General features: G+C 48.1%; 6 protein-coding genes across 6 annotated transcripts; 4 read left to right on the top strand and 2 right to left on the bottom strand.

The window, feature by feature from the left end:
• Positions 1 to 3,831: 3,831 nt before the first annotated feature.
• On the top strand, positions 3,832 to 4,712 carry N7489_004921 (alpha-trehalose-phosphate synthase 1; the record flags this gene model as incomplete). The annotated part of the gene is made up of 4 exons (XM_056710673.1): positions 3,832 to 3,867; positions 3,931 to 4,079; positions 4,122 to 4,526; positions 4,574 to 4,712. Coding segments are annotated over 4 exons (729 nt in total), but the record flags the coding sequence as incomplete, so codon positions are not given.
• Positions 4,713 to 4,769: 57 nt separating this feature from the next.
• Positions 4,770 to 5,386, top strand: N7489_004920 (glycosyl transferase; the record flags this gene model as incomplete). Its single annotated transcript, XM_056710672.1, has 3 exons — positions 4,770 to 4,789; positions 4,826 to 5,053; positions 5,098 to 5,386. 3 exons carry the CDS (start codon positions 4,770 to 4,772, stop codon positions 5,384 to 5,386), a joined length of 537 nt encoding a protein of 178 aa, XP_056569093.1.
• Positions 5,387 to 6,511: 1,125 nt separating this feature from the next.
• N7489_004919 (bZIP transcription factor) lies at positions 6,512 to 7,210 on the bottom strand (the record flags this gene model as incomplete). Its single annotated transcript, XM_056710671.1, has 1 exon — positions 6,512 to 7,210. The coding sequence occupies one exon, from the start codon at positions 7,208 to 7,210 to the stop codon at positions 6,512 to 6,514; it is 699 nt and encodes a 232-aa protein (XP_056569092.1).
• Positions 7,211 to 7,795: 585 nt separating this feature from the next.
• Positions 7,796 to 8,634, top strand: N7489_004918 (DsbA family protein; the record flags this gene model as incomplete). The annotated part of the gene is made up of 5 exons (XM_056710670.1): positions 7,796 to 7,873; positions 7,932 to 7,943; positions 8,005 to 8,403; positions 8,456 to 8,503; positions 8,557 to 8,634. The coding sequence occupies 5 exons, from the start codon at positions 7,796 to 7,798 to the stop codon at positions 8,632 to 8,634; spliced, it is 615 nt and encodes a 204-aa protein (XP_056569091.1).
• Positions 8,635 to 15,275: 6,641 nt separating this feature from the next.
• On the bottom strand, positions 15,276 to 16,055 carry N7489_004917 (ankyrin repeat domain-containing protein; the record flags this gene model as incomplete). The annotated part of the gene is made up of 1 exon (XM_056710669.1): positions 15,276 to 16,055. The coding sequence occupies one exon, from the start codon at positions 16,053 to 16,055 to the stop codon at positions 15,276 to 15,278; it is 780 nt and encodes a 259-aa protein (XP_056569090.1).
• Positions 16,056 to 18,190: 2,135 nt separating this feature from the next.
• On the top strand, positions 18,191 to 22,442 carry N7489_004916 (histidine kinase osmosensor; the record flags this gene model as incomplete). The annotated part of the gene is made up of 5 exons (XM_056710668.1): positions 18,191 to 18,418; positions 18,570 to 18,806; positions 18,878 to 19,807; positions 19,849 to 22,248; positions 22,344 to 22,442. The coding sequence occupies 5 exons, from the start codon at positions 18,191 to 18,193 to the stop codon at positions 22,440 to 22,442; spliced, it is 3,894 nt and encodes a 1,297-aa protein (XP_056569089.1).
• Positions 22,443 to 24,480: the final 2,038 nt, after the last annotated feature.

Below are 24,480 nucleotides of genomic sequence, written 5' to 3'. Positions count from 1 at the left end.
TTGGAATAGTGGGATGAGTGGCTTCCTATTCTTTTCAGTCTTAAAGAGTATCATCAAATATCTACAACGTAGAAATTCGAATTATTGACATATGGAATCTTCGAGGCAGATGCTACCACAAATATTTAAAAGGACCTGGACCGAGATTAATGACGTACACTGTCTAGGATTTGGACAGTATCTGGGTTTGAAAATGAAAGCAAGCTTCGGGACAGTTGCAACCTGGCCGAGTCCGGTTCTGGCATTCAATCACAGGGACGCCTCAGGCCCACATGATATGTCGGAGCAGATGCATTGGCATACCGGCATACCGGAGGATTCATTGATCCTATGCATTTTGTAATTTTAGATTAGTAATCGGCGGCCCATAACTATAACTTGTTAGGAGAGCCGATACAACAATACGGAGAGTTGAATACCATTTATTGATCCCCTACATTTTACAATACGGCCCACGCCGACATGATAGTCCGTGAGACATCGGCTTGAACCTTGGAACATACTTAAAGGATGTAGGGTAGAGGTGGCGAAATATTTTAAATATTCATCTGCAGATCCATTATAAACTGGCCTTTGAATTACAGAGATTTAATTTTCTCACAACATACCAATGGAAAATTGCGTACTTTTGCCATTTTTTTGTGATCTAGACCACTGACTGCTTACAGTGAGAGGAGGTATAACTTAGTAGCAAAAGACAATGTCGTTATTTGATTGAAGCAATTGAAGATTTGAGCTTTTCAAAGTTAGTCGGAGGGCTTATGGTCGACCCGCCGCCCCACAATCCACAATTTCTTCAACAGCATGCACTTTTCTTACATTGGCATTATACAAGCCATTTCATGGAATCAGACTTGGTATAATACAAAATATATTTTTCAGGTCAATGGCCAACCAGCGATGTATTTTTGAATACAGCGCCTCGTCGTATCGAATTCCGGGTCCCAATGAGTAGTGTAGGGGATAATCGACACCACAGCTAGGGGCCAATTTAATCCAGACCTCATCTTTGAACATCGTCCTCCAGAGACAAACAGATTAAAGTTCGTCAATGAAAGACAATGCATTGTCGCTTGCTTTGCTTGGAAAGGGTAACTACGCTTAGACCGTTGAATGGTAGGTCATAATGGTCACTGCACTATGTTGCGGTATATTCAGGCGAAATAACTTCCCAGACCTCACTTTGATGCGGCTTGCTCAATAGTTCTCCCCAGTAAAGCTTTGATGATGGGAGCTGAAAAAAAGTGGCTATATCGACTGAATACGGAGCGAACGTCGAAGGCCAGTCGAATCCAATGTAGCTGACGGAGCTGAGGGAGCTGGGGGAACTAATATCTTAATGCAATGGAGACATCCGTCTAATCACCTGGATCTGAACATTCGTCTCTGAATTTGGCAGTCGGACGAATTGACGGTATGATAATAAACACGGACGCTTGCAAAATATCTGATATCGCTGATCGCAGAGTCGAAATGGCAGCTTATTTTGCAAGATATCCGAGGTTGACCACACAGCCTCAGCTTTTTCCACCGCGATCTCTCTACCTGGTTGGATCTCCATTAGTGAGAACGTCTCCTGTCTCCAAGGTGGTAATCGGGTTGGGTCAATCATTTCGATTCCCTGTAGTCTCTCCAGGTTCATTGTTTCTAAAGCTTCTGATAGCGGGAACCAGGCGAACGATCCACAATTCTTGCATCCTCTCTGGGCCCGACGTAGGGTGCTCCATATGGGATGTTTTCGGGGTAGGGTATGCAGTCTTTTGGTTTATTCACGGTAACGCAGACGAACGTGAGTTGGCAGTGCATGTGCTTCTACGTCGGGTGTGGTTGTTGCAACCGTTCGAAAGGCAAATAGGATGCGGATGAGAGCCGCCCGTTGCACGGTACGGAGGTGTCGTAGATAGGTCCTGTGACGAAGTGTGTCATGCCGGACGGTCGAAGCGTGTTCGATGGCCGGTACGATGACGCTTCATAGAGCTGCCGCATTTGCTCTCGGCGAACTGTCGCAGCCCCACCCCGCGCCCAGCGCCTCCCGCCGGAAGTGGCTGGCAGTCGTGGATGGTTCAGTCACACGTTTTACATCTGTTCCTGGCCCCCTGAGAGCGAATTCCCGAGCACGAGGACCCCTAGGTATTTTACATGAGGAATTTAGGAATATCAATTAAGATCTGAGGTGCAATTGTAGTTTCAGACTTTACTCAACTGAACCGTCCACGTCCGGTACTGCACGGTTGTATAATTTTTGCTTTTCTGAGATTCCGTTCATCCTCGGTATTGTGCCTAATGCGCTGGTCGTGTTTTCATAGTGAGCTGCTGATTGCAACTCTACGTCTTACCTTTTCTTACCTAAATCAAATTCCATCCGCGTACAATAGGAATGAAGTATTCATTGTTACCATTGCATGTCTCCAAGTTCGATATATAATAATTGTATCATACAAATTTATGCATTGTACCAGCTTCAGCCACAGAACTGGTTCAATCTTCTATCATCTGAAATACTGTAAAGAATACTGCAAAGAGCGGAATTGGACTCTCTAATGGCTATTTCCCAAGGCAATTTGCTGCAAATGTATGGTCAGCAGTTTTGCTCCATCTCTACCGCACACGTCTGGCAATTGACTGTATATTTATCCCCTCAAATTGTCAGCCGACACTTAGTCTTCCCCTCAGGAAGGCTAAATTTCCCAGTGTACCAAGGCAGTTATTTCTTGTCAAAGAATTAGTATATCCCATGTGTGGACAGGTATATGTGAATGCTGAACTCACACCGCAGGCATTGCAAGCGCAATCTTTTGTGGAGCAAGTGCAGCTCTGGGGTCCAGTGCAGGAACATGTGGATCCGCAGTTGCAGGCCATATTTGCAAAGCAATGGGGTAGGGTGGTTGAATCTATTGGATGATCTGGAAGGAATCTGATTCACGGTTTAGTCACAAAAGCCTGGGGACCTTGGGAGCCTTTATAACTTTCAATGGGCATGGTAAAAGGGCGAAAAGGATGATCGGATACAGACGTCATCCTTGGTCATGAAGTAGTGGTCTTGATTGATTACTGTAGAGGGCAGGGACTAAACGTCATCATTACAGTGAAACAGTTGCGTCACCCGCCAAATGCATGGATAGGTCGTGTCAATTTTCTGTCGTGTAAAAGAAAGATTTATATCATTCTCAATTAATGCGCAATAGTCAACAAGGTCGCTTACGTGCGGATATGCACCTGGTACATTTTGTTACCTGGAACACGGCTGATTCCGAACTTCATATTCATCCAAGATACCGTAGGTAGGATGACAGAAGGCCTACCTGGCTCGATGCAGCGTATCACTATATGGTGTCGTGGTCTCGGATCCTCCACGTTCAAAAGCTACTGTAGTGAGAAAGAAGGTTTAACTATGGAGTATCGCTAGGGACGAAGGTGGATTGGCAACGCCGGGTATGTGGTCTGAACCTCGGGGAATACAATGAATAATCACTTGGAGAATATATGCTTCGTTTTAAGGCAGATTTCTTCCAGAGTGCTGGACCAGAGAGAGCCATCGCTACCTGTTCAATAGTATCAGTAAAGGACATTTGCTGAAGTCCTGAGATGTTTTCGCATAGTTGGCGCAGGATACCAAGGCACAGATACTTGGATATCGCTGGGGCCTGAGATATTTTTTGCAGGCTTTAGCACGGAATGCCAAGATAGGCGCCCCTCCCGTCCCGTCCCTTGCAAGAACTTGATTCATTGTGAGGATCCGTTGCCCCGCAACGCCCGGCCCGTGGATGTTGATGGTCCGTACTATGATTTTAATGCCGACGTGGATCTAGGAAGGCTCACCTATATACCAGTGCTGCTGAGTTGGCGTTGACCAAAAACAACGGGAATGTGAGTTTCACGCTTGGTGTTCGCATTGACGAACTTTGCGAATTTTATCGTCACTCCTTTCAGTGCCTATCATGCTTGCAGCAACGCGACGTTGCTAGGAGATTTTCCGGTGAAAGCAGCCAGTCGCTTGTATGTACTCCAACCGTCTTCCCATCACCACTAAGCGCTCCTAAGATGGCGAGTATGACTTCTCCATGTCATCAGGAGGCCTGGTGAGCGGCCTCAGCGGTCTATGTAAATCCACTACTTTCCAGTGGTATGCTCGGACCCGAGGTTGAGGTGGTTAAGCAACGCTATTCCCTTATCACGCCGGTGAAACGACTTTCGACGAGTGCGCCTGGGAGGCATACAAAAAAAGCCAGCCGTCTTTTCACCAAGGCCATATCCGATGAAGTTAGGGACGATGATTTGGTCTGGGTGCATGACTATAATCTGATGCTACTGCCTGAAATGCTGCGCAAAGAATTGGCGAGGAGCAAGCAGAGTGTCAAGGTAGGCTTCTTCTTGCATACTCCTTTCCCCAGCAGGGAAATCTACCGTATCTTGCCTGTGCGTAATGGGATTCTTTTGGGCGTTTCGCATTGTGGCATTATCGGATTACATACGTTACATACCTATGATTACACTCGTCATTTCTTGAGCAGTTGTTCGCGTTTACTGTGAGTGGACCCGCGAAGGGCGCTTATCCATGGGGCTAATGCAATAGTGGGCTTGACAGGACACCCAACTGGATCGAGATTCAAGGAAGGGTAGTTACCTGCAGTTCGATTGGCATTAATCCAAATAAGTTCAAAGAAATTCTTCGAAAAGAGAATGACCAGAAGCGCATTGCGGGGCTGGAATAAAAGTTCGAGGGCATCAAGCTCATCGTTGGTGTTGAGCGTCTGGACTACATTAAGGGAATGCCGCAGAAGCTGCATGCGTCGGAGGTCTTTCTAAGTGTCAACCCACTCTGAAGTGCCAACTTACCCTGGGTTGGCAAGGTCGTTAATCGCCGTACCAAGCCGACAAGATGTCGAAGAGTATCAAAACCTGCGGCGGTGGTTAATGAGTCAGTTGGCCGCATCAAGGGGAAGTTTACCACCGTTGAATATATGTCTATCCACTTTCTTTACAAATCAGTTAATACTCATGAGCTAGTTGCGCTCTACGCCGCGTCCAATGCTTTGCGTCGTGTCTCCCACGCGTGACGTGATGAATTTGATGGCTTATAATTACATTGCATCTCAGCCAGAAATTTGACGGTGGTTTGTGCCTCTCTGGATTTGCAGGTGCTGCACAAAGTTTGAATAATGACAGCGTAATATTCAACCCTTGGAGGCCGGTGGAGCTGGCGAGTGCATATAGAGAAGCTGTCACCATGGATGACGAACAGCGCATCTTAAAGTTCGCTAAGCTTGAAAAAAATGTTCCCAAATGCACCATATATGAGCGCTGGTCTTGTCCAAGTTATGAGGCGGCAGCTAATCTCATTTCCAGTGCAATTTGGGGCCAATCCTTTTTCACAGAGCTCACTTGAACGTCAACCCGCTCCGCCGAAAAGTTACAATCCACAAAACTGGCCGTAGGCCAAACTAGCAGGGGCTATGCCGTTGTGTCTGGGGGCTACTACATGATGACGTGTCGTTGCCTCAGAGCTCAGAGAAAGTTGGTCGCTGTGGCACACGGTGGGAGAATGATGCGCGGCCGTGCGATTACTGCTTCTCTCCTTAGGTAAAAAAAACTTTCCTGCTAGGCAGGCGAACTGACATTTACAGTATTTTTAGTAGAAAGGTAAAAGGAACAGGAAGTCATTCCAGTTCACCTGTCAATTGTTTACTGGTATGTGGTTGGTTGGGGGGGCGGGGGGTGATGCATGTACCGACTTTCCTCCCATTTCATGGTTAAATGGTTTGAGGAATACTATATACTCGGAACGTATTTCTTCGATTTACTCTCTGCATATCCTGTCGGGAAACCGCTTGATATTTTCAGTTCAGTAACAGAGCTCATGATGTCATTGTGAGTGATTTGGGCCAGCGACGGGCGGGAATGAACCGAGACAAAGGATAAAGCATGCTAGAAGGCAATTTTTGTCGTAACAGGTCCAATGCCAGAAGATTGATTTCTAGAGACCCTTACAGAAAGGGATAATTATTATCATCCTGTTGCCAAGGACGTGGTGAGGTAGAGATAAAGGGAGAAAGGATTCCGGAACACCAACATGGGCCTTGCAGTTGTGCGGTGGTAATTGAATCAGATGATCAGACGTCATCGTCAGCTACGGTGCTATAAAGCAAGGTAAAGCCGATGGTATTTTAGTTTGCTTCTTTCCGGAATTTGGGTATCATTTGCGACCCACTTCGCTTTCGGCCCTCCTGAGCTTATTGGTGGCTGTTTTCTCCGAGCCAATGTAAATACAACGTACATCTCCTCGCAGTCGAGAAAGAGCTGTGCTTATCATTCACAGGTATCAATGCCTTGTTTTACAAAGTGCCACCGAAACGCGTATCTAGGGAATCTTTGATGTGATAACAATCGGAACATGAAGGTGGCGACGCTAGTTGCGAGACATATTGCAATTAATCTAGGATACTACGTTCAGCATGGTTCATATGTAGCATGAATCAATTCTGGGTCTTTTATAGTGCGTCGTGTATAATATCTATTGTAGATTGAAGTAACAATCAAAAGCATTGGGGCTATTTTTGGGGCGAGCCACTGTGCCATCCGCCGCCAGAGACACAGGCGAGGCTGTAGATAGGGCGGTTGCTGTTCCCTCTCCCATCGACCCATCAGAGAATAAGATATTCGAAAGAGACGAAGATGGACGTCGCAACGAGCTCGACTCGAGTAGTAGCTTTCGTGTCATTTCTGTGAGCTGTAGGTTGATCCGGTGATCTCCGCATTTTGCATGGGCAAAAACCCTGTTTTTGAGCTGCCAGACCACCTCCTTCAATCCGTTCACCTCAGCTCGAAGTGCGTTTCGCTTAGATGTCGCGTCGTTCAGCGCATGCTGAATTTTGAGTTGCTCGTGCTTCTTCTTCAGGCGGCATTTGTTTGAAGCAATGCGGTTACGTTCGAGATACCGGGACCTCTCCGGGCTGACAACGTCTCCGGGAGACTGAGCCTTCGAGCAACGCCGCCGCTTGTTGGGGCCCACCTCGGGTCTGAATAGTTGTTTCAAAAGCAAGCTTCCCGTATCTTCGCCGCCGAAATTGGCGTGCAACGGTTGGGAGAGCAACTGATATTGTTTGGAGATGAAGTGGGAGGGATTTGACCACACCGTATCTGCTGGAATTACGAATTGCGAGTCTGATTCGGAAAGCGTTATGGTACTCGGCTGCTCCAGAATTGTAGCCATCGCACAGGATAATTTCTGAAAACCAATGCCGTGTTATGGCTGTTGAAGGATGATAATCTATGAAGGATGATATTGTATGAGGGAGAAGATATTGGAAATATTGATAATGGTAGACGGCAGTCCTTCAGTTCTGACTTATGCCGATCTCGAACCAATCCTCAATAAGATATATTCCGTTCTAGGAATCAAAACCAGATTGTGATGTGATGTCAATAGGTCGGCAGCTTCATAGTTAGTTAACGCGTAGTGTTGCTATTGTGGACCACGGCCGAGAACTATAGCCCTAGATGGGCGCTCGCCTGTGGATTACGTTAACTACTGCACAAAGCGGCGACCTAGAATGGATTAAGTCATTTCGAATATATTCCCGGGGAACAAGTTTCAAGAGTGGGCCGGTGTAAAAATTTCGAAAAGTAATGTAACTCTTACAGGAGAATCTAGACTACCTACAGTACGTGAGAGGAATGAGTCGGTGACGCAACACTTCGCTCTTCCCCTCTTCTCGACCTCCTCCTTACTCTGACCTACGGCGGACATTCCTCCGATTCAACTTTCTTTACACTTCAATTTTAACATTCCAACGTCATGTCGGTCCCTCCTAAATACGCAGGCCTTAAGCTCCTCGGGGAGCCCCGCAGGAGACGCAGCATACACTCGAAATATGTGCGCTCACATCGTCCATTTACATTGCATTGAGATTTCAGTATCTAATAAGCATTAGTCCTGGATTCGTGTGCCCGGTTGGCGAAGCCTTTGGTCACTCCGACATCTGCGGCTAACATTGTGTTTTTCAGTTCTCTGCCAAGATGTTCAACACATTTTACGCGAACGGTCCCACAGTTGCCCAACAGTATAGTTCTCGGCTTCAGGTAATCTTCCGGCAGCAAATTCAGCCATGGCACCCATCGTCCACCCTCACCCACGAAGCAGGTGCAGCAGTCCTTCGACTGGCCCCGGAGAAATTCTGGCAGTTCAGTGCGGCCCTATTCCAGAACCAGGCGGAGTTTTTCGACGTCAGCGTGGTGAATGAAACACGTAATAAAACTTATGAGCGCCTGGCCAGGATTGCAGGATCCGTCGGGGTAGACGAGCAAAAGGTTCTCGCTCTGCTGGTGATCCCCGAAACCTTCAATAGCCAGGATGAATTGAACGTAGGAAACCAGTTGACGAATGACATGAAGTGGATGACCAAGGTAGACGATAGTGACCTTACATCCGGCCAAGCGATTGTCTAACATTAGACAGGCAAACCGAGTGGTCGGTGTTCATGTCACGCCAACCATCTTCTTCAATGTAAGAAAGACCACCCAGAGAAAAAACCGCCAGGACACTGACCATTCTCCCAGGGAGTGGGAGAGCGTGGGATCAGCAGTAGCTTCACGGCGGCTCAATGGGGAGAATGGCTGGCAAAAAATGTGGTCTGACCGTCAGGGACACCGATGGGGGTTTGCGTGCATGCATGATACACTATGTTTCTTTATAACGTGTGCATAGGGAGGTTGAACAGAACTGGCCCGGGGCAGGCGTGGGAGTGCGAAAAACGCATCATATCTCGTGCCCTTATGGACCGTGACTTAATAACAATACCGCACCTTAGGAGGCAATTTCCGGAGACTAGTATAATCCATACCGGCAATTCGATCCTGTCCCTATTATTAGAATCTTAATTCGTTGCGCGGTCCATGCAATATAATATGTTGAAATTGGGCATTTTCGGACGGAATCGTCGAATGGATTACTTGATCAGTTGAGTCCGATTTCTTTTCTCAAAATTAAGCCCCTTTAGATATAAAACCTCGAAAAGGGGACGAGGGCTCTATCCACCTAAGAAGCAAAAGGGATCGATTACGAGGTCTAAATAGACCTCGTGGGAACAAATCCGACCTGTTCGCCTGTTTAGCGTCCAATAACGACATAGAGCGAACTGCTTGCCAGGGCGAAATGCCTCCGGGAGGCTCTCTCAACTAGACGCCTCTTCCACTTTCGTTGAAAGCCTCAGAAACCCGGCAAACAGCATTGTAGAACTTAGAGTCGCCCAGAAAAAAGGAAGTTCGGATAGTAACGAAGAGAAAAATAAAATAAATAAAATAACTAAAAAAATAAAATAAAAACCATTTATCTTTGAAGGTTGGTGGTCATCACTCAAAAATTGAGCGTTGACAACGTTTGGCCAAGCTTCAACGGGTTGACGGGTCATCCTACCGTGACCTCGCTTTCTGCAGTCTAGGCGGACAGACCCACAGCTCAACACAAACCAACACAACACTAAAGCGAGGGCAGAAACAAAGGTCCATGATTCCTAGGGATGGAATTGTAGGAGCTTTTCGGTGATCCAACGTTGAGTCGCCAACATATGAGGTGACTAGGACAAGAAATATGTGCCTGTCATTGCGGATTGAATATCTCCCACAAAGCCTCAATTTAAGAGGGACGTGAAGGATTCAACAGTCAGCCAACGTTGCTTGACCGACTCAGCATCCCTTTCTCTCAGCACCACTCTTACTCTCCTCTCTCGCTGGGCATCTAAAGGCATCAAGAATGTCGCTGCAAATAGTTGCGGTAAAAGGAGACGTGGTTTCAATAGGCCTCAATTAAGAAATGTGTCCTTCAACACTTTCAACCCGGTCGGTGAGTGACAGAAGCCGAGAAGCCTATAATTACGTCCTCTACCCCTGCAATTGCTCTACTATTTATTCACTTGATTCTGCAAAGTCGAGCAGGCTTGTGTCTGACGCACTCGATAAGTTCTCCCCTTTGATCGAGTACTGGAATTTTACCGTACTGACATTTATAGTATACATCGTGGACCAGCAAACCAGACAGTTCCTGTACTGTAAGAGACGTGGTTCCAAGCAGATTTACTGCCCCATTTACGCCAGCCGATCGGAGATACGAGATTTGGATTAGCTGGTCAAGGCGTCTATGCGAAGACATCTCTGCTATAGCGAGCTGATCTACTGTCGCGGCTCTGGTTGACCACAAATTTGAAGTGCAACTGCTCACACTGTAGGTATATGGACCCACAAATCCTTGAAGCTGCACTGACCCGAAAGACGCGGGACAGCTAGATCCGTAGACGTTCGAACACAATGCACCAGGGCAAGGGCCACAGCTTCTTGTGGTCTCTTCATCCCTGGTGTTGACCATCAGAACATGTGAGTTATGGGATCCACGCTGATCTACTGGCTAATAATTGACAGTGGGCCTTTGGGAGCTCACTAGAGTGGCCCTGATAACCCTGCACTACCGTCAGTGCTCCACGCAAAGCCATGGCTTACACACTACTCCTAGCCCCGTCGCTTCGAACAATGCAGCATGTCCTAGGTGGAAGATCGCAAACCAAGATAGCGAGTCAACAACAGGGTGCGGCCATCTACGTGCGAACTTTGTTGCATAGAACCTTGAGACTCCCATTTCGATGCTAAGGTGAGTGAGATCTAACGCCTACACCTGCGCTGTGTCTGATTATCCGCGCCAAGCCTTATTCCCCTAACCATGAACTCCACTGACATCTTCACACTATTGTAGGGGCACCCCATCATCGACGGTGAAATATACTGTGGCGAGTGGCCTATTCCGCAGATCGAAGATAAGACCAAGGTGGCGGCCGGGAGCGTGCTCCATCGCGTCTTCCGCCCTCGTCCCCACCGCCTTCGAACTATTGTGGAGTCCTGAACCTCTGGCATCGCGACACATTCATCCACCATGGAAGTGCAATGTTTATCGCAAGTGGGTTCGTAACGCGCGTTTACTGTCTCAACAAATTGTCTTGTGCATCCCAGGGCGGCTTTTTTGAAGCGAGTGCAGATTGCGATGAGCTTGAATGCGACGTGGCATGGCTGGTGACTGCATTGCAGAGAGTTGTAAGTGATCTAGTCGTGAAGCCGATATAATCATTGCGCAAACTGATTGACCCGTCTCAGGCGCACTTTGGGGTTTCCATGAACAGGTACGCTACACAACTCGTCCAAGTAGATCAATCCTTGCTGACTCGGATCGTACAACAGGAGAACACCCTCATTTCCATCGCTCGAGTCGAATGCCACGCGAACAAATATCTTGTCTGCTCGAGCTCCCCTATACAAATACGATTGCATGCTCTCTGTCCCTTCCACATGAATACTATCGACGATGAGTCACCAGAAGGTTCGTGTCGCGTACCTCGGCCTCTTTCTCTATTGATTCTGCGTATCAGGTCATTGTTCGATTTGTCTACGTGATACAACTCCTGAACTCCGATCAGCCTATACCACTACCCGAATCATACCTGTGGCTAAGCATGCAACCTTCCAAATACCTTCAAGTGGCGTAGGCTGCTGGTATCGAATGGATGATCCTCGTTGTCTTCGGATGACATTTGGTGTCTTTCCAGGCCTGGAAATCCAAAAGGCACAGGAATGCTGATGTTCTGTCTTGCTTTCTGGCAGCTGAGCGTACCTCCGCAGACAATCAGGCTGTTAGCACAAGTCCACCTGCAAGGAGAAGGAGACGCAAAGTCTTCTCATTCTTAGCCTACAATTTGACATTGGTCATCTCAGGTACAAACGGAGAGGGTAAGGTCGGGGCACAGGCAAGCCAATGAGAGCTCACTACCCAATAATCACCTCGGGCATACAGCAAGCTGCATCATGAGGGCTGTCAAAAGTGTTGTGGTGTACCCGGTTGGTTCTTATGCACGCATTTCCTATCCAAGCCGAAGCACTATCTGCAAAGGCCATTTACCCTGGGTGTCACTGCAGCTGCAGGTTAGTCATGTCGATCGCGCGTATCCTTTATCCGTTCATATCGTCTCCTAACATATCACGCACTTGTCAGGAAATCCGGGTTCGCTACATCCCCTATTTCGACGGTTTTTTTGAGAATACATCATATATTTGTCGAGCCCACCGCGCTGCGGAGGACACGTGGGCATGTTACTGTTCGGCCAGGCAGCCACTGTAAAGACTTTGGTGTCCGAAACAATATCGAATCAGAACGTTTATGGGACCTCTTGGACTAGCCCCTACATCCTGGGGCAAATTTTCCACCGTCAATCAACGCTCATCTGATGGTTGGTTTTGGAAGGATGGCCGGATTGTCTACTACGACTACGAGCGAACTAGCACTCCTGCGGGGATATCACCCAACGAAAATTCGTTTCAGACGGCACTGCTAGAACCCACCCGGGTTACAATCGGGTTTCAACCGTGTTCTCTTATCAGCAGAACATGTTGATTGCATTAACTTGGGACATCACTTCCCAAAAGGCAATTGCCGTCACTTCGATCCGGGATTGGTTGAAATATGATTCGTCGTTGCCGAGGCATAGTAGGAGCCAACCGGGTATTCTTGATTTCTTGCTTGTCCAAATCTCTCAGCAACATAGTTGTCTCTATAGTAAAATTACTTTGATTCTTGCGCTCTCTAGGATATAAGAGCTAAAATAGGGTAAGGTCGAGTGACTTACAATCGCCGCCTGAAGTGATGACATTGACTTCGCAAGGCACAATGCCTACCGCATAGCTAATTTTGCTCAAGCCAATCATTCGGCACCACATCACATGCTTCTACACGTGGGTCTTAGGCGTATTGCTTAGTCATGGTTGAACCAGTGGATCTACTATCCCTATCGGATTGAGGCTGTATGCCAACTTCACCGAGTGATCAGAATGGGACTAGAAATGGCTTGCGAAATAGAATCGATAGTGATTGATACATTTGTCATGTGGGTGAGATGCCAAGAAAACCTCCATACTACGTCCGTGTGACATTGATAGACCTCGCCACGGGCCATGAGGCCCATGATTCGCATTGAGTTACTTCTCTTACTTCCCCCTGCCTATGGCGGGCCGTTGACCGTAGCCCCGTGGCACTTAATGGGCCCCATGGGTCGCTTACTAATAAGCACTCGAGTCACATGAAATTCTATAATTGTATAATGTTTAGCCACGCAAGTATATGTCCTATAGTACTACGTATTCAGGTCATTGAATAGAAGGATATACAATGGATGTGTTCAGCTATAATCAAGCCTAGTAAAAGCAATGGACTATCGAGTCTAAGTGAAATTGAAAGTGTGATCCGAAATGCATAGAAATTGTGATGCGTCTGCATTGCGTGTAAATATATAAATGACTACAAAACATGCCGAACCTACAAAACCACTCACAATATAATGCCTACCAGTCGCATCAGTAAATTTATTATAAATACGACATATTCATTATACTACATAATAGGATTCACCTTTAGTATGATCAATTATGTATTAATACTAGTGGACATTGGGGATAGATGACAGTGATAAATTTCCAAAAGTTGAACCCCCTATTCAGGAAACTTATATAATCTGAGGGTGCATGGCAAGGTCTGGACGTTGACCACCTTCTTCACCGGCCATTCACCACCACGCTCATCACCACTCACGATTTGAAAAGCATGTATTTCATTCAGACCACAAATTTGCTGTTGGTCTTGCCGTTGCATTGTCGGGAGGTGTCTCGTTTCTGTACTGCGACCAGTAAATTCCACCTTATCGATACGGTTGTGGACGGGTTGGGAAACTGTGGCATGTGGGGAAACCTTGCCCAACTGATCACCGTTTTGGGTTGGTGTCGCAACCAAAACGGCGCGCAATTGTACCCTTTCACGATGCTCCTTTCGGGGCGCTTAAGACACTCGTTTGCAACATTTTTCCTTTTAAGTGTACTGTCTGGCCATTTCCTTCATTTACTAATCCAGCATATATTCCGCTTCACTCTCACTTTCGTTGCTGGAGGTAATTCATCACTTCTTTGGATGCTCCTCCCTGAAGCCACTCCTAGCACTTCAACATTGATTTTTTTACTCTTATCCCCGGTCAGAATAAGGATGATAGTTTCGTTTGACCCAGACAATTTAGTCTCTTACGAGGGTCCTGTACTTGATATTTCCGATCACGACCCTGTTAATTGGGACGCTTGGCTCACCCCAGAGGCCCTCCGCGATGAAACAAATCCGAGTCAGCTGTTACTACAGCATGTCCCTCAGCTCTATTCTGAACGGCCAGAAGTCCCTCTGCCATCACAGGAGGATTTGCAGATTATGCAGCCCCTTGACTCAACAAAAGAGCATATGACGACAAACCTCCGAACACCGAGTCCAGGCGTATATGACTCTGAGAAATGCGAAAGCACAATACATCCTCCCCTCGTGAACAGAGAAAATGAGCAACCAAAACCACTAGAGCCCTGTGGTGCTTTGAGCTCCGCGGATTATAGCCAGGAACCATTTCTCACTTCACCAGATTTCGAGTTTTTGAAAGTACAAATATCGAAAGAGAGGCCTCCCACGATGCCAAGCCGATCAATAATTGGGCCCACGCAGATCAGTATATTGACTGCATTCATAAATTATGTCAAACTGCAACCGGCGAGACATTAAGCTAAAGACAGCTCGAGACATCAAAAACTACTGTGGCGGTTTGGTCACAAATTTACGATCCAAGGGCTCAATTGCTATGTTAAAGTCCCTTTTAGTCAATTGTCGGGCTGTTGCTGGGGTTTGAAAAGGAGAGATAGGGGGCGCGGTGTGGATGAGCAACTCATATATATCCAACGCCTTAGTGATGACCGCCTCAGTCTCATCGAACTCTGGCGTGCTGTCTGAGTGGGTCCATGAAACGAACAAGACAGCAATAGCATGAAAAACGCGTAGACTGCTCAGCCTGCTAGTATACCATTTATATGGGATGAACCAGGGATTGTCTAGGTCACTAAAGACGGATCAGGTTGTATCAGCGGAGGCGATACACTTTGCGACGCTGTATAGGACTTTTAGGCTGATTTCCCCTTGTCTAAAGCGAATGACGGCAAGTTGATGCAGCAGTAGAAGCTGCTGGTGGATCTTGGCATAGAGGATATTCTTGCTGGCCTGGTGGTGAACAGGGAGGGGTCCTTGAGAGTAAAGCTCGCCCATCCCCAGACCACTATGTTGATATTTCGAATACACATTATTTTGCCTCACTAGGACCTTCACTGCAGAAGTGTGCGATTCTTCCGCTATTTCGCCCGTTCACTTGGCAGAATGCGATCGAGCGCTTCCCTCTTCAACTGTTATCCTTCGGCTCCGCCTCAACATCTTGTCGGTCTAGCAGTAGCCTGACCACCGCTTCATGTCCGCCTCCAGCCGCAAAGGACAACGGTGTTTGACCCCAGTTAGCTCTCGTGTCCGCCTCGACATCTTGTCGGTCCAGCAGTAGCCTGACCACCGCTTCATGTCCGCGCCAGGCCGCATATAGCAACGGTGTCCGACCCAAGTTATCTTTCGAGTCCGCCTCAACATCTTGTCGGTCCGGCAGTAGCCTGACCACTGCTTCATGCCCACCTCCAGCCGCATAGGATAACGGAGTCAATCCATCGTTATCCTTCGAGTCTGCCTCGACATCTTGTCGGTCCAGTAATAGCCTGACCACCGCTCCATGTCCACCTCGAGCCGCATAGGATAATGGAGTCAGTCCCTCGTTATCCTTCGAGTCCGCCTCAACATCTTGTCGGTCCAGTAATAGCCTGACCACCGCTTCATACCCACCCCCTCCACCTCCAGCCGCATAGGATAATGGCGTCCGACCACCGTTATCCTTCAGGTCTGGCCTGATACCGGCGTTTGCGAGCAGCAGCTTCATCAATTCGCCCTCCCCCTCCCTCGCGAGTAGATGTAGGATCGACCTCCCTCCTTCGTCCTGACGCGTGGTATGCTGATAAGTTAGGAGCCGTGCGAGCCCAGGAGCCGCACATAAAAGAGACAGCAGGTCAACAGGCATAAGATATTCAGCGGAATGCAGAGTAAGTTCGATAGGGATATAGATTCCTACTCTAGACACTCTCATTATGTCGCTCTTGTGGAGATACGGAAACAGCACATATAATTCACACGTCTAACTAGGAAGCCGAACGACGCAAATGATTCAACGACGAACAATATTCGAGAATAAATGAGGTTTCAGTTTCCCCACCTTGTCGTGGTGCTCCTGAATTCTATCTGAACTGTTTTGTACGGTAAAAAGACTAATTTTGAATACCCAATGTCGTAACATGCTAGTACTAGCCCCTTATTAACACCCCGGGTAACCCCCACCTTTACACCGTATTCACTGAAGGAGAGATTTATAGTGTAGGCTTGCACGCATAGATGCATAGACGGGACTAGAGAAGCAAGGGGAACCAATCTACTGTAGTATGAGATGACTAAATTGATTGGAGAAAAGAAGAGATGAAAACAGTGGCAGCGAAGTGTTGAAGCGTCGCTGCTTATGTAATTTTAGAAGAGGGGTTGAAGCCCTGGAGACTGGGCGAGCGTCGGGAATCCTTGGCACAGACAAGGAAACGCGCTAAGTCGTATCAACTTTAGCGGTTTTTCTGCCGCTCCACATTCCTCGACACTTTTCTACCTCTACTTTCTCCTTAATGCGCGACTTCTTCTAATCACGTGGACTATGCCGTATTGTATGGGAGCTATTATTGAGAATCAGGGTTAGTACCAACCATATTAACTAGCGTTTAGATGAATAGGATATGTTTTTGGTCGGCAGAAGATCACATAATAACGGGGCGAAGGGTGCCCAATCTTATAAGGCGTCACCGTATGTCTCATACCTTGCCCGCCTCTATCTTTCTCCAGATCATCGGTAAGTGGAGCCTGATCATTAACGCTTTCGCCGTGGTTGACGCTCCTGAACGCAAGTCGAACGTGGTTCGCGCTTGTCTAATATTTCTTTGTTTGGATAGTTTTACACGAGTTAGTCGAGAGCGTGGACGATAGTTTGTCACAAGGAGTGGGACACCACGGGAGAACACCGGTAGAGGCTTTCGGAAAGTAGTCGGACGGCACAATATCCAGGAGGTATGGTCTACGGAGTATTGAGCATGAACTTGTAGTCGCTATCATCGGCAGGCTGGCAGACGACGTACTGTACTCTGTAGTTGTGATATCGAGTTGTGAGTGAGGCCGTGAAGCGCCTCCGAAATATCCCCTCTGCGGGTGAACTCAATCATCGTGCATCTATGTGTCCGTGCGTTTGCATCACTCGTAGTATTCGGGAGCCTGAGTCACCTGCATATGCTCATCTGGATGTTATTGATCATTCTAATATTTACTTTTATTCGCGGCGAGTGTGGATGTGAGGAAGGATGGATGAGAGTTCCCCAGAGAGGATACGCGTGTTCAAAAAGCCAATCACGTCTGGATACCCAAGAGTAGGTAAGGAGTATCTTCCTATGGAGTATCACTACTACTACTAAGCACTAACCACTGGAGAATCCAGGGACAGCGTCCTAAAAATATCTCCACGTCCTCTCCCCCCTCCACCAAAAAAAACCAAAAATCTGAGCAAGCCATCGGCATCGCCGCCCCTTTCGAAATCTTCTTCTCCTTTCTGATTTTGATCGGCTCGGGACCCTGTCTTTTACCACCCCTGAGAACCCTAATTTGCCTTATCTCCAACTGCCTTTTACCTCCCATAACTACTTCTCGGTTTTCGGCCTTTTTCCCCGCAAAGAACGCGTCGCTTACATAACGGCCTTACCAGGCGGCTGTCCTCCCCCTTCATCCTGAGCACCCTTGGATACCCAACCTCTCTCTTTCAGGGTCTCCTTTTCGACATCCCCGTTTTCCCGAGTCAGTCTGGACGTCCCTGGATCATACCCTCACACCTGTCCCTGAAGAACTCCTGTGGAATCACCCATGTCGCTGGAACCGGCTTGCTGGATTTGACGTGTCAGGAATCCGTCCCAGTAAGTTGTGCTTGTCCTGACTCCGCTTCAGCGTTCGACCGTCCCGAACTGTTTTTACTTGGGAGGTGGCTCCCATCCTGGCCCACGAATGCCTCGAGGTATCAGGGGAGACATTTTACCCTGGATTCGTATCTTGCGGGGACGACCGGACGGACGGCGCGGTGACTCGGAGTTTCGGGTTCTGCATATCATTCCGACCGTGGATGATCGACTAACAAGGTGCTAGGGCACCATGGCTGGTGCGGACGAGACTCTCATGGCAGCGACGGCGGTGCTGCAGTCTCTCGCTAGAGACGAGCCCACCAGGGGCTCTGTCTCCCCCCTCTTTGATTGCGAATTTCCCGCGACCAACGGTGTCAAATTATCCAAACTTCCCGGGGAATCCAGCCCAGCTAAGATCGCCTTCGAAGCCGAGTTGGAGGCCGTGATGCGCCGCGTGCACCACCTGGAATTCCAAGCTGTCAGTCATCACAAACTCCCCGACAACCCCCAACAGACCACCCCGTCTGCTATCGGAACCAATGAGAAGGACCCTGATTCTTTTGTGGACCTTCGGGCTTGATCGCTTGTTGTCCGGTCAAGGTTCTGACTCTTCTTATTGCCTTACACAGCAGCAAAAACTGAATCAACCCGATCGGCGACAGCGGACCCCATCGGGCCCTGAAGAGAAATTCCCTTATCTACCCCAACCATCCGTCCCGGTTAGAGGCCTTGACAAAGACGACACCGACGTGGAGGATGAGACCGGTGCAACGCGTGTGGTGCGCGAAGAAGACATCAGCATCCTCCGCAACCACGTGCAAAAGCAAGCGGTGGAGATCGGCTTCCAGAAGGATATCATAGCGCAGGTTCGCGACGAGTTGCAGAAACTACCAAGGTCGAAAACGATGATGTCGTTCTGCTCGAACGGGAGCTCCAGAAGCACCAGCAGGCCAACGAAGCCTTCCAAAAAGCCTTGCAAGAAATCGGCGGTATCATCACGCAGGTCGCCAACGGTGATCTCTCCATGAAGGTCCAGATCCACCCGTTGGAGATGGACCCGGAAATTGTTACGTTCAAACTTACGATCAACACCATGATGGACCAACTACAAGTCTTTGGTAGTGAAGTGTCTCGAGTTGCTCGCGAGGTCGGAACGGAGGGTATACTCGGCGGTCAAGCTCAAATCACTGGTGTCGACGGTATCTGGAAGGAGCTCACGGAGAACGTCAATATCATGGCCAAGAACCTGACAGATCAGGTGCGAGAAATTGCGGTTGTCACAACTGCTGTCGCCCACGGTGATCTGAGCCAGAAGATCGAAAGTCGCGCTCAGGGTGAAATTTTTGAACTGCAACAGACGATTAATACCATGGTGGATCAACTCGGGACATTCGCTACGGAAGTCACACGAGTCGCGCGCGATGTCGGTACGGAAGGTGTATTGGGAGGTCAAGCTCAAATTGAAGGTGTCCAGGGCATGTGGAACGAGCTTACGGTCAATGTCAACGCGATGGCCAATAACCTAACCACGCAAGTGCGTGATCTCGCCACTGTCACCAAAGCCGTCGCCAAGGGTGACCTGACGCAGAAGGTGCAAGCTAACTGCCGAGGAGAAATTGCCGAGCTGAAGAATATCATCAATTCCATGGTGGACCAACTACGCCAGTTCGCGCATGAAGTCACCAAGATCGCTAAGGAGGTCGGTACCGATGGTGTACTAGGTGGCCAGGCCACTGTGAATGATGTGGAAGGCACATGGAAAGACCTCACAGAGAATGTCAACCGCATGGCCAACAACCTGACTACTCAGGTGCGTGAGATTGCGGATGTCACCACGGCTGTCGCCAAGGGCGATTTAACCAAGAAGGTCACTGCCAACGTGCAGGGCGAGATGCTTGATCTGAAGAGTACCCCATCAACGGCATGGTGGACCGTCTCAACACATTTGCTTTCGAGGTTAGCAAGGTCGCGCGTGAGGTCGGTACCGATGGTACCCTGGGAGGTCAAGCTAAGGTAGACAATGTGGAAGGAAAATGGAAGGATCTCACCGATAACGTCAACACCATGGCGCAAAATTTGACGTCGCAAGTGCGAAGTATCTCGGACGTGACGCAAGCTATTGCCAAGGGTGATCTTAGCAAGAAGATCGAGGTACGCGCGCAAGGAGAGATGCTGACCCTCAAAGTGACTATCAATCACATGGTGGGTCGTTTGGCCAAGTTCGCTACTGAACTGAAGAAGGTCGCTCGTGATGTCGGCGTCGATGGAAAGATGGGTGGTCAAGCCAACGTGGAAGGGATCGCAGGAACCTGGAAGGAGATCACGGAGGATGTGAACACCATGGCCGAGAACCTAACATCCCAAGTGCGTGCATTTGGCGAAATTACCGATGCCGCCACGGATGGTGATTCCACCAAGCTTATCACTGTCAACGCTTCGGGAGAAATGGACGAACTGAAGCGTAAGATCAATAAGATGGTTTCCAACCTACGAGATAGTATTCAACGAAACACTGCCGCCAAGGAGGCTGCCGAGCTTGCTAATCGCACCAAATCTGAGTTCCTAGCCAACATGTCCCACGAGATCCGAACTCCCATGAACGGTATCATTGGTATGACCCAGCTCACACTGGATACCGACGACCTGAAGCCGTATACCCGGGAAATGCTGAACGTGGTGCACAATCTGGCCAACAGTTTGCTCACAATCATTGACGATATACTCGATATTTCGAAAATTGAAGCCAACCGAATGGTCATTGAGAGCATTCCATTCACCGTGCGCGGTACCGTATTCAATGCGCTCAAGACTTTGGCAGTGAAGGCGAATGAGAAATTCCTCAGCCTGACTTATCAGGTCGACAACACAGTCCCCGACTATGTCATTGGCGATCCATTTCGTCTGCGCCAGATTATTCTCAACTTAGTCGGTAATGCCATCAAGTTCACTGACCACGGTGAGGTTAAGCTCACGATCCGCAAGTCCGATCGTGAGCAATGCACCATCAATGAATATGCCTTTGAGTTTTCCGTCTCCGACACCGGTATTGGTATTGAGGAGGACAAATTGGACTTGATCTTCGATACCTTCCAACTCGCCGATGGGTCAACCACTCGCAGGTTCGGTGGTACCGGTCTCGGTCTGTCAATTTCCAAACGCCTGGTCAATCTCATGGGCGGTGACGTTTGGGTTACCTCTGAGTACGGACACGGTAGTACCTTCCATTTCACTTGCGTCGTGAAGCTCGCCGATCAATCCTTGAACGTTATTGCTTCTCAACTCTTGCCATATAGGAATCACTGGGTGCTATTTATCGACAAGGGCCAGAACGGTGCCCAAGCCACTAATATTATAAAGATGCTCAAGCAGATCGAGTTGGAGCCGTTGGTGGTGCGCAACGAAGAGCATGTTCCACCGCCTGAAATACAAGACCCCTCTGGAAAGGAGTCTGGTCATGCATACGATGTTATCATTGTGGACTCGGTGCACACTGCTCGCATCCTGCGAACATTCGACAAGTTCAAGTATATCCCTATTGTTTTGATGTGTCCTTTGGTCTGTGTCAGCTTGAAGTCTGCTTTGGATCTTGGTATCAGCTCGTACATGACGACGCCTTGCCAGCCTATTGATATGGGCAATGGTATGCTTCCTGCATTGGAGGGTCGGTCGACGCCGATCACCACCGACAACTCCCGCTCGTTCGACATCCTTCTTGCTGAGGATAACGACGTCAACCAGCAACTCGCCATGAAGATACTCCAAAGGCACAACCACAATGTCTTTGTTGTTGGTAACGGTCTAGAGGCCGTGGAGGCTGTCAAGAAGCGCCACTATGATGTGATCTTGATGGATGTCCAAATGCCAGTCATGGGTGGTTTCGAGGCTACTGGCAAGATTCGAGAGTATGAACGAGAGAGTGGCCTCCAGCGGATCCCGATTATTGCACTCACTGCACACGCCATGCTGGGTGATCGCGAGAAGTGTATCCAGGCTCAAATGGACGAGTACCTGTCCAAACCACTCAAGCAGAACCAGATGATGCAGACTATTCTCAAGTGCGCAACGCTTGGTGGATCGCTGCTGGAGAAGAGCAAGGAATCTCGGATCTCGAGCAGCGGAGAAATGCATCCCATCCACTCATCTGTCCCCGATAATCAAAATCAGCAGCAGCAGTCACAGAAACAACAAGGGTTACCCTCCCCATCATGGCCTGGCATGGAGACCCGGCCAATCTCCACTGCTGGCCCGATAGGCCGTGGTAGTATCGCCGAGCCTGAAGACAAAGATGAAGAGATGATCGATGATCGGGTACGTTACCATGTCTGTTGTTAAAGGGTTAGGTTCCGGATCAACCTTTGGCTAACCGTTCCTTCTTCATCATAGACATTGCTGCGCTCCAACAGTACCTGAGCTCTCGTTTGCATACCCTGAACATTTACTTTCCCGCCCTGCAGACTGGCCCGATGGTTTTGGTGTGGCCTGTTGATACCCTGTCCATATAAGTCTGTTGCTTGCTTCTTGTTATCATTCCCATTTTCTTTTCAAGGTGGTCAAGCCGAAACGGAACTCATGAATTTTCTGCTTTATTCCCACTTCACTTATATTTGCTATACCCGCGTAGCCACCCCGATGGTGTGGAATATGTAGGAAGCCAGGACATAGGAGAGGACATGTTCAGATAGATGGTGATTTTAGTTTATCTAATTTAATGGCGTTTTGATTGAGATAAATGCATTTGAAATTAGTAGGTTGGGTGGGGTGCGGCACTCGCTTGTGAAATACACTAGTATTGATTGTTCATCTCGAGACGATATCCACTATATAAATGTGAGACCCTCACAGAGGGGTCCAGGAATACGAGTCAAGATCCTACGAGCAACTAGGCAGAATTAATGTCTTTCTACGATCTTAAAAAGGAAAGCCGACTTACTGTCACGGATCGTGAGTGGATAACCGAATTTCCGCTCGAATGAAGCCGGAGCTAGAAGAAGGGCCATAGAGGCTGAAATGGTAAGTACGAGACAGGCAAACTTTTGCCAGGGGAAAGGCTGTTAAGATAAAGCTTGATTACATTTAATAGGGCAACTCTCATCTACAAGAGGAAGTGGTCTTAGTCGGGGTCAGCTTTTATTAGCGTCTTTCAGTATTGTTATAGCGTATAGACAATCTACTTTTATATAGTATTGACTAAGAAGAGTCTAAGAACCCACGTTCAATTCTAATGTTCACTAGACATAGCATGACAGCCTCTATAGACATTAGAACTGGTAGAAAAGGCTTAATGGGCCACCTGGCTATTGAAGCCTATCATACATTGGTTCAAGGCCATCAAAATGGATCTATATTCCTCGCAGATTATGTGCTCGACGCCACATTACCTGGTATCGATATGACATTTTTTCTACTGAGGTCTATGATCACCTATCCAGGGAATTAGCAACTCTGCTCCTCGATGAGCTTTACCCCCAGCTGTGGCTAGTTGCAAAGAGACCAGGACATCACATCGATGCACTACATACGCAAAAAGTCAAGAGGCGCTCTATCATTCCAACCGAAGACCCAAGACTCCATCTCATTTGGTACAGGAACAAGATCTATATTAAGCCTGTACCTCTGTGTTTGCTGAACTATGAATTTTGGGTACGGTATCTGCAGCCTCCGAAGCGAGCATTGTCGTCGGAAAACTCTTCAACTGTTCCCGAAATCCCAGAGCCAGCCGCTTCGATGTTCGATAGTTCAATTGCAATAGGGTTTATGCGCTCATATGCATCTCTCATCAAGTCTCCCCTTGATTTTGCAATCGCGGAGTCTTATCTGATTCGACTGATATTGACTGGATCCAATGGTAAATCTTTATCAACCACTTTCGCGCTGTTGAGGATGATAGAGTTGCAAGGCGATACCACTATGGGCAGCTGCGTCTCTCGCGGTTGAATTGGGCGGTCCGACTCTTCCGTCCAAAAACCGCTCGCGACAGATGATTCTATGAAAATCCGTACTGGTACACTAGCGAGTTTATGGAGAGAGCAACTTTTCCATTGGTCTTCCTATTCGCTGGCGTATCTATTGCTCTTTCATCGATGCAAGTCGCGCTCGCCGTTCCGGTGGACCAACTTTGGTGTCACATTTCAGACGATCATGAGCTGCTAGAGATGGACAGAGCGTTTTGACTCTTCTCTATAATTATATGGCTGTTAACATGGGTTATCCTCCTGGGTGTTCCACTTATTGCGTTGTGTTCGCAAGTTTTCTGGGGATTTAGCAATCGAGAGGAGAAACAGGCAATAGATATCTCTACTGTCTAAATTGAGTTGGCGTGTAATAACCTCTATAATAATGGACTGCTATAAATATTCAGGTCATGCACTCGGCATGCTGTTCTCAGCTCATGAGTGGAGACAATATAGTCATAGGTGGGGATGTTATCAAACTCAGCTTGAGGAGATGGCATGCCTTATGTTTCATACCAACCGTGTTCTCTTATAAGCAGAACATGGTTGATTGCATTAACTTGGGACACCACTTCACAAAATGCAATGG

The sequence above is a fragment of the Penicillium chrysogenum genome, assembly GCF_028827035.1.
Source record: "Penicillium chrysogenum strain IBT 35668 chromosome Unknown utg000002l_segment0_segment0, whole genome shotgun sequence".
Taxonomy (NCBI): Eukaryota; Fungi; Ascomycota; class Eurotiomycetes; order Eurotiales; family Aspergillaceae; genus Penicillium; species Penicillium chrysogenum.
Note: the sequence above shows the minus strand (reverse complement) of the source record. Positions and strands in the feature narration are given on the sequence as shown.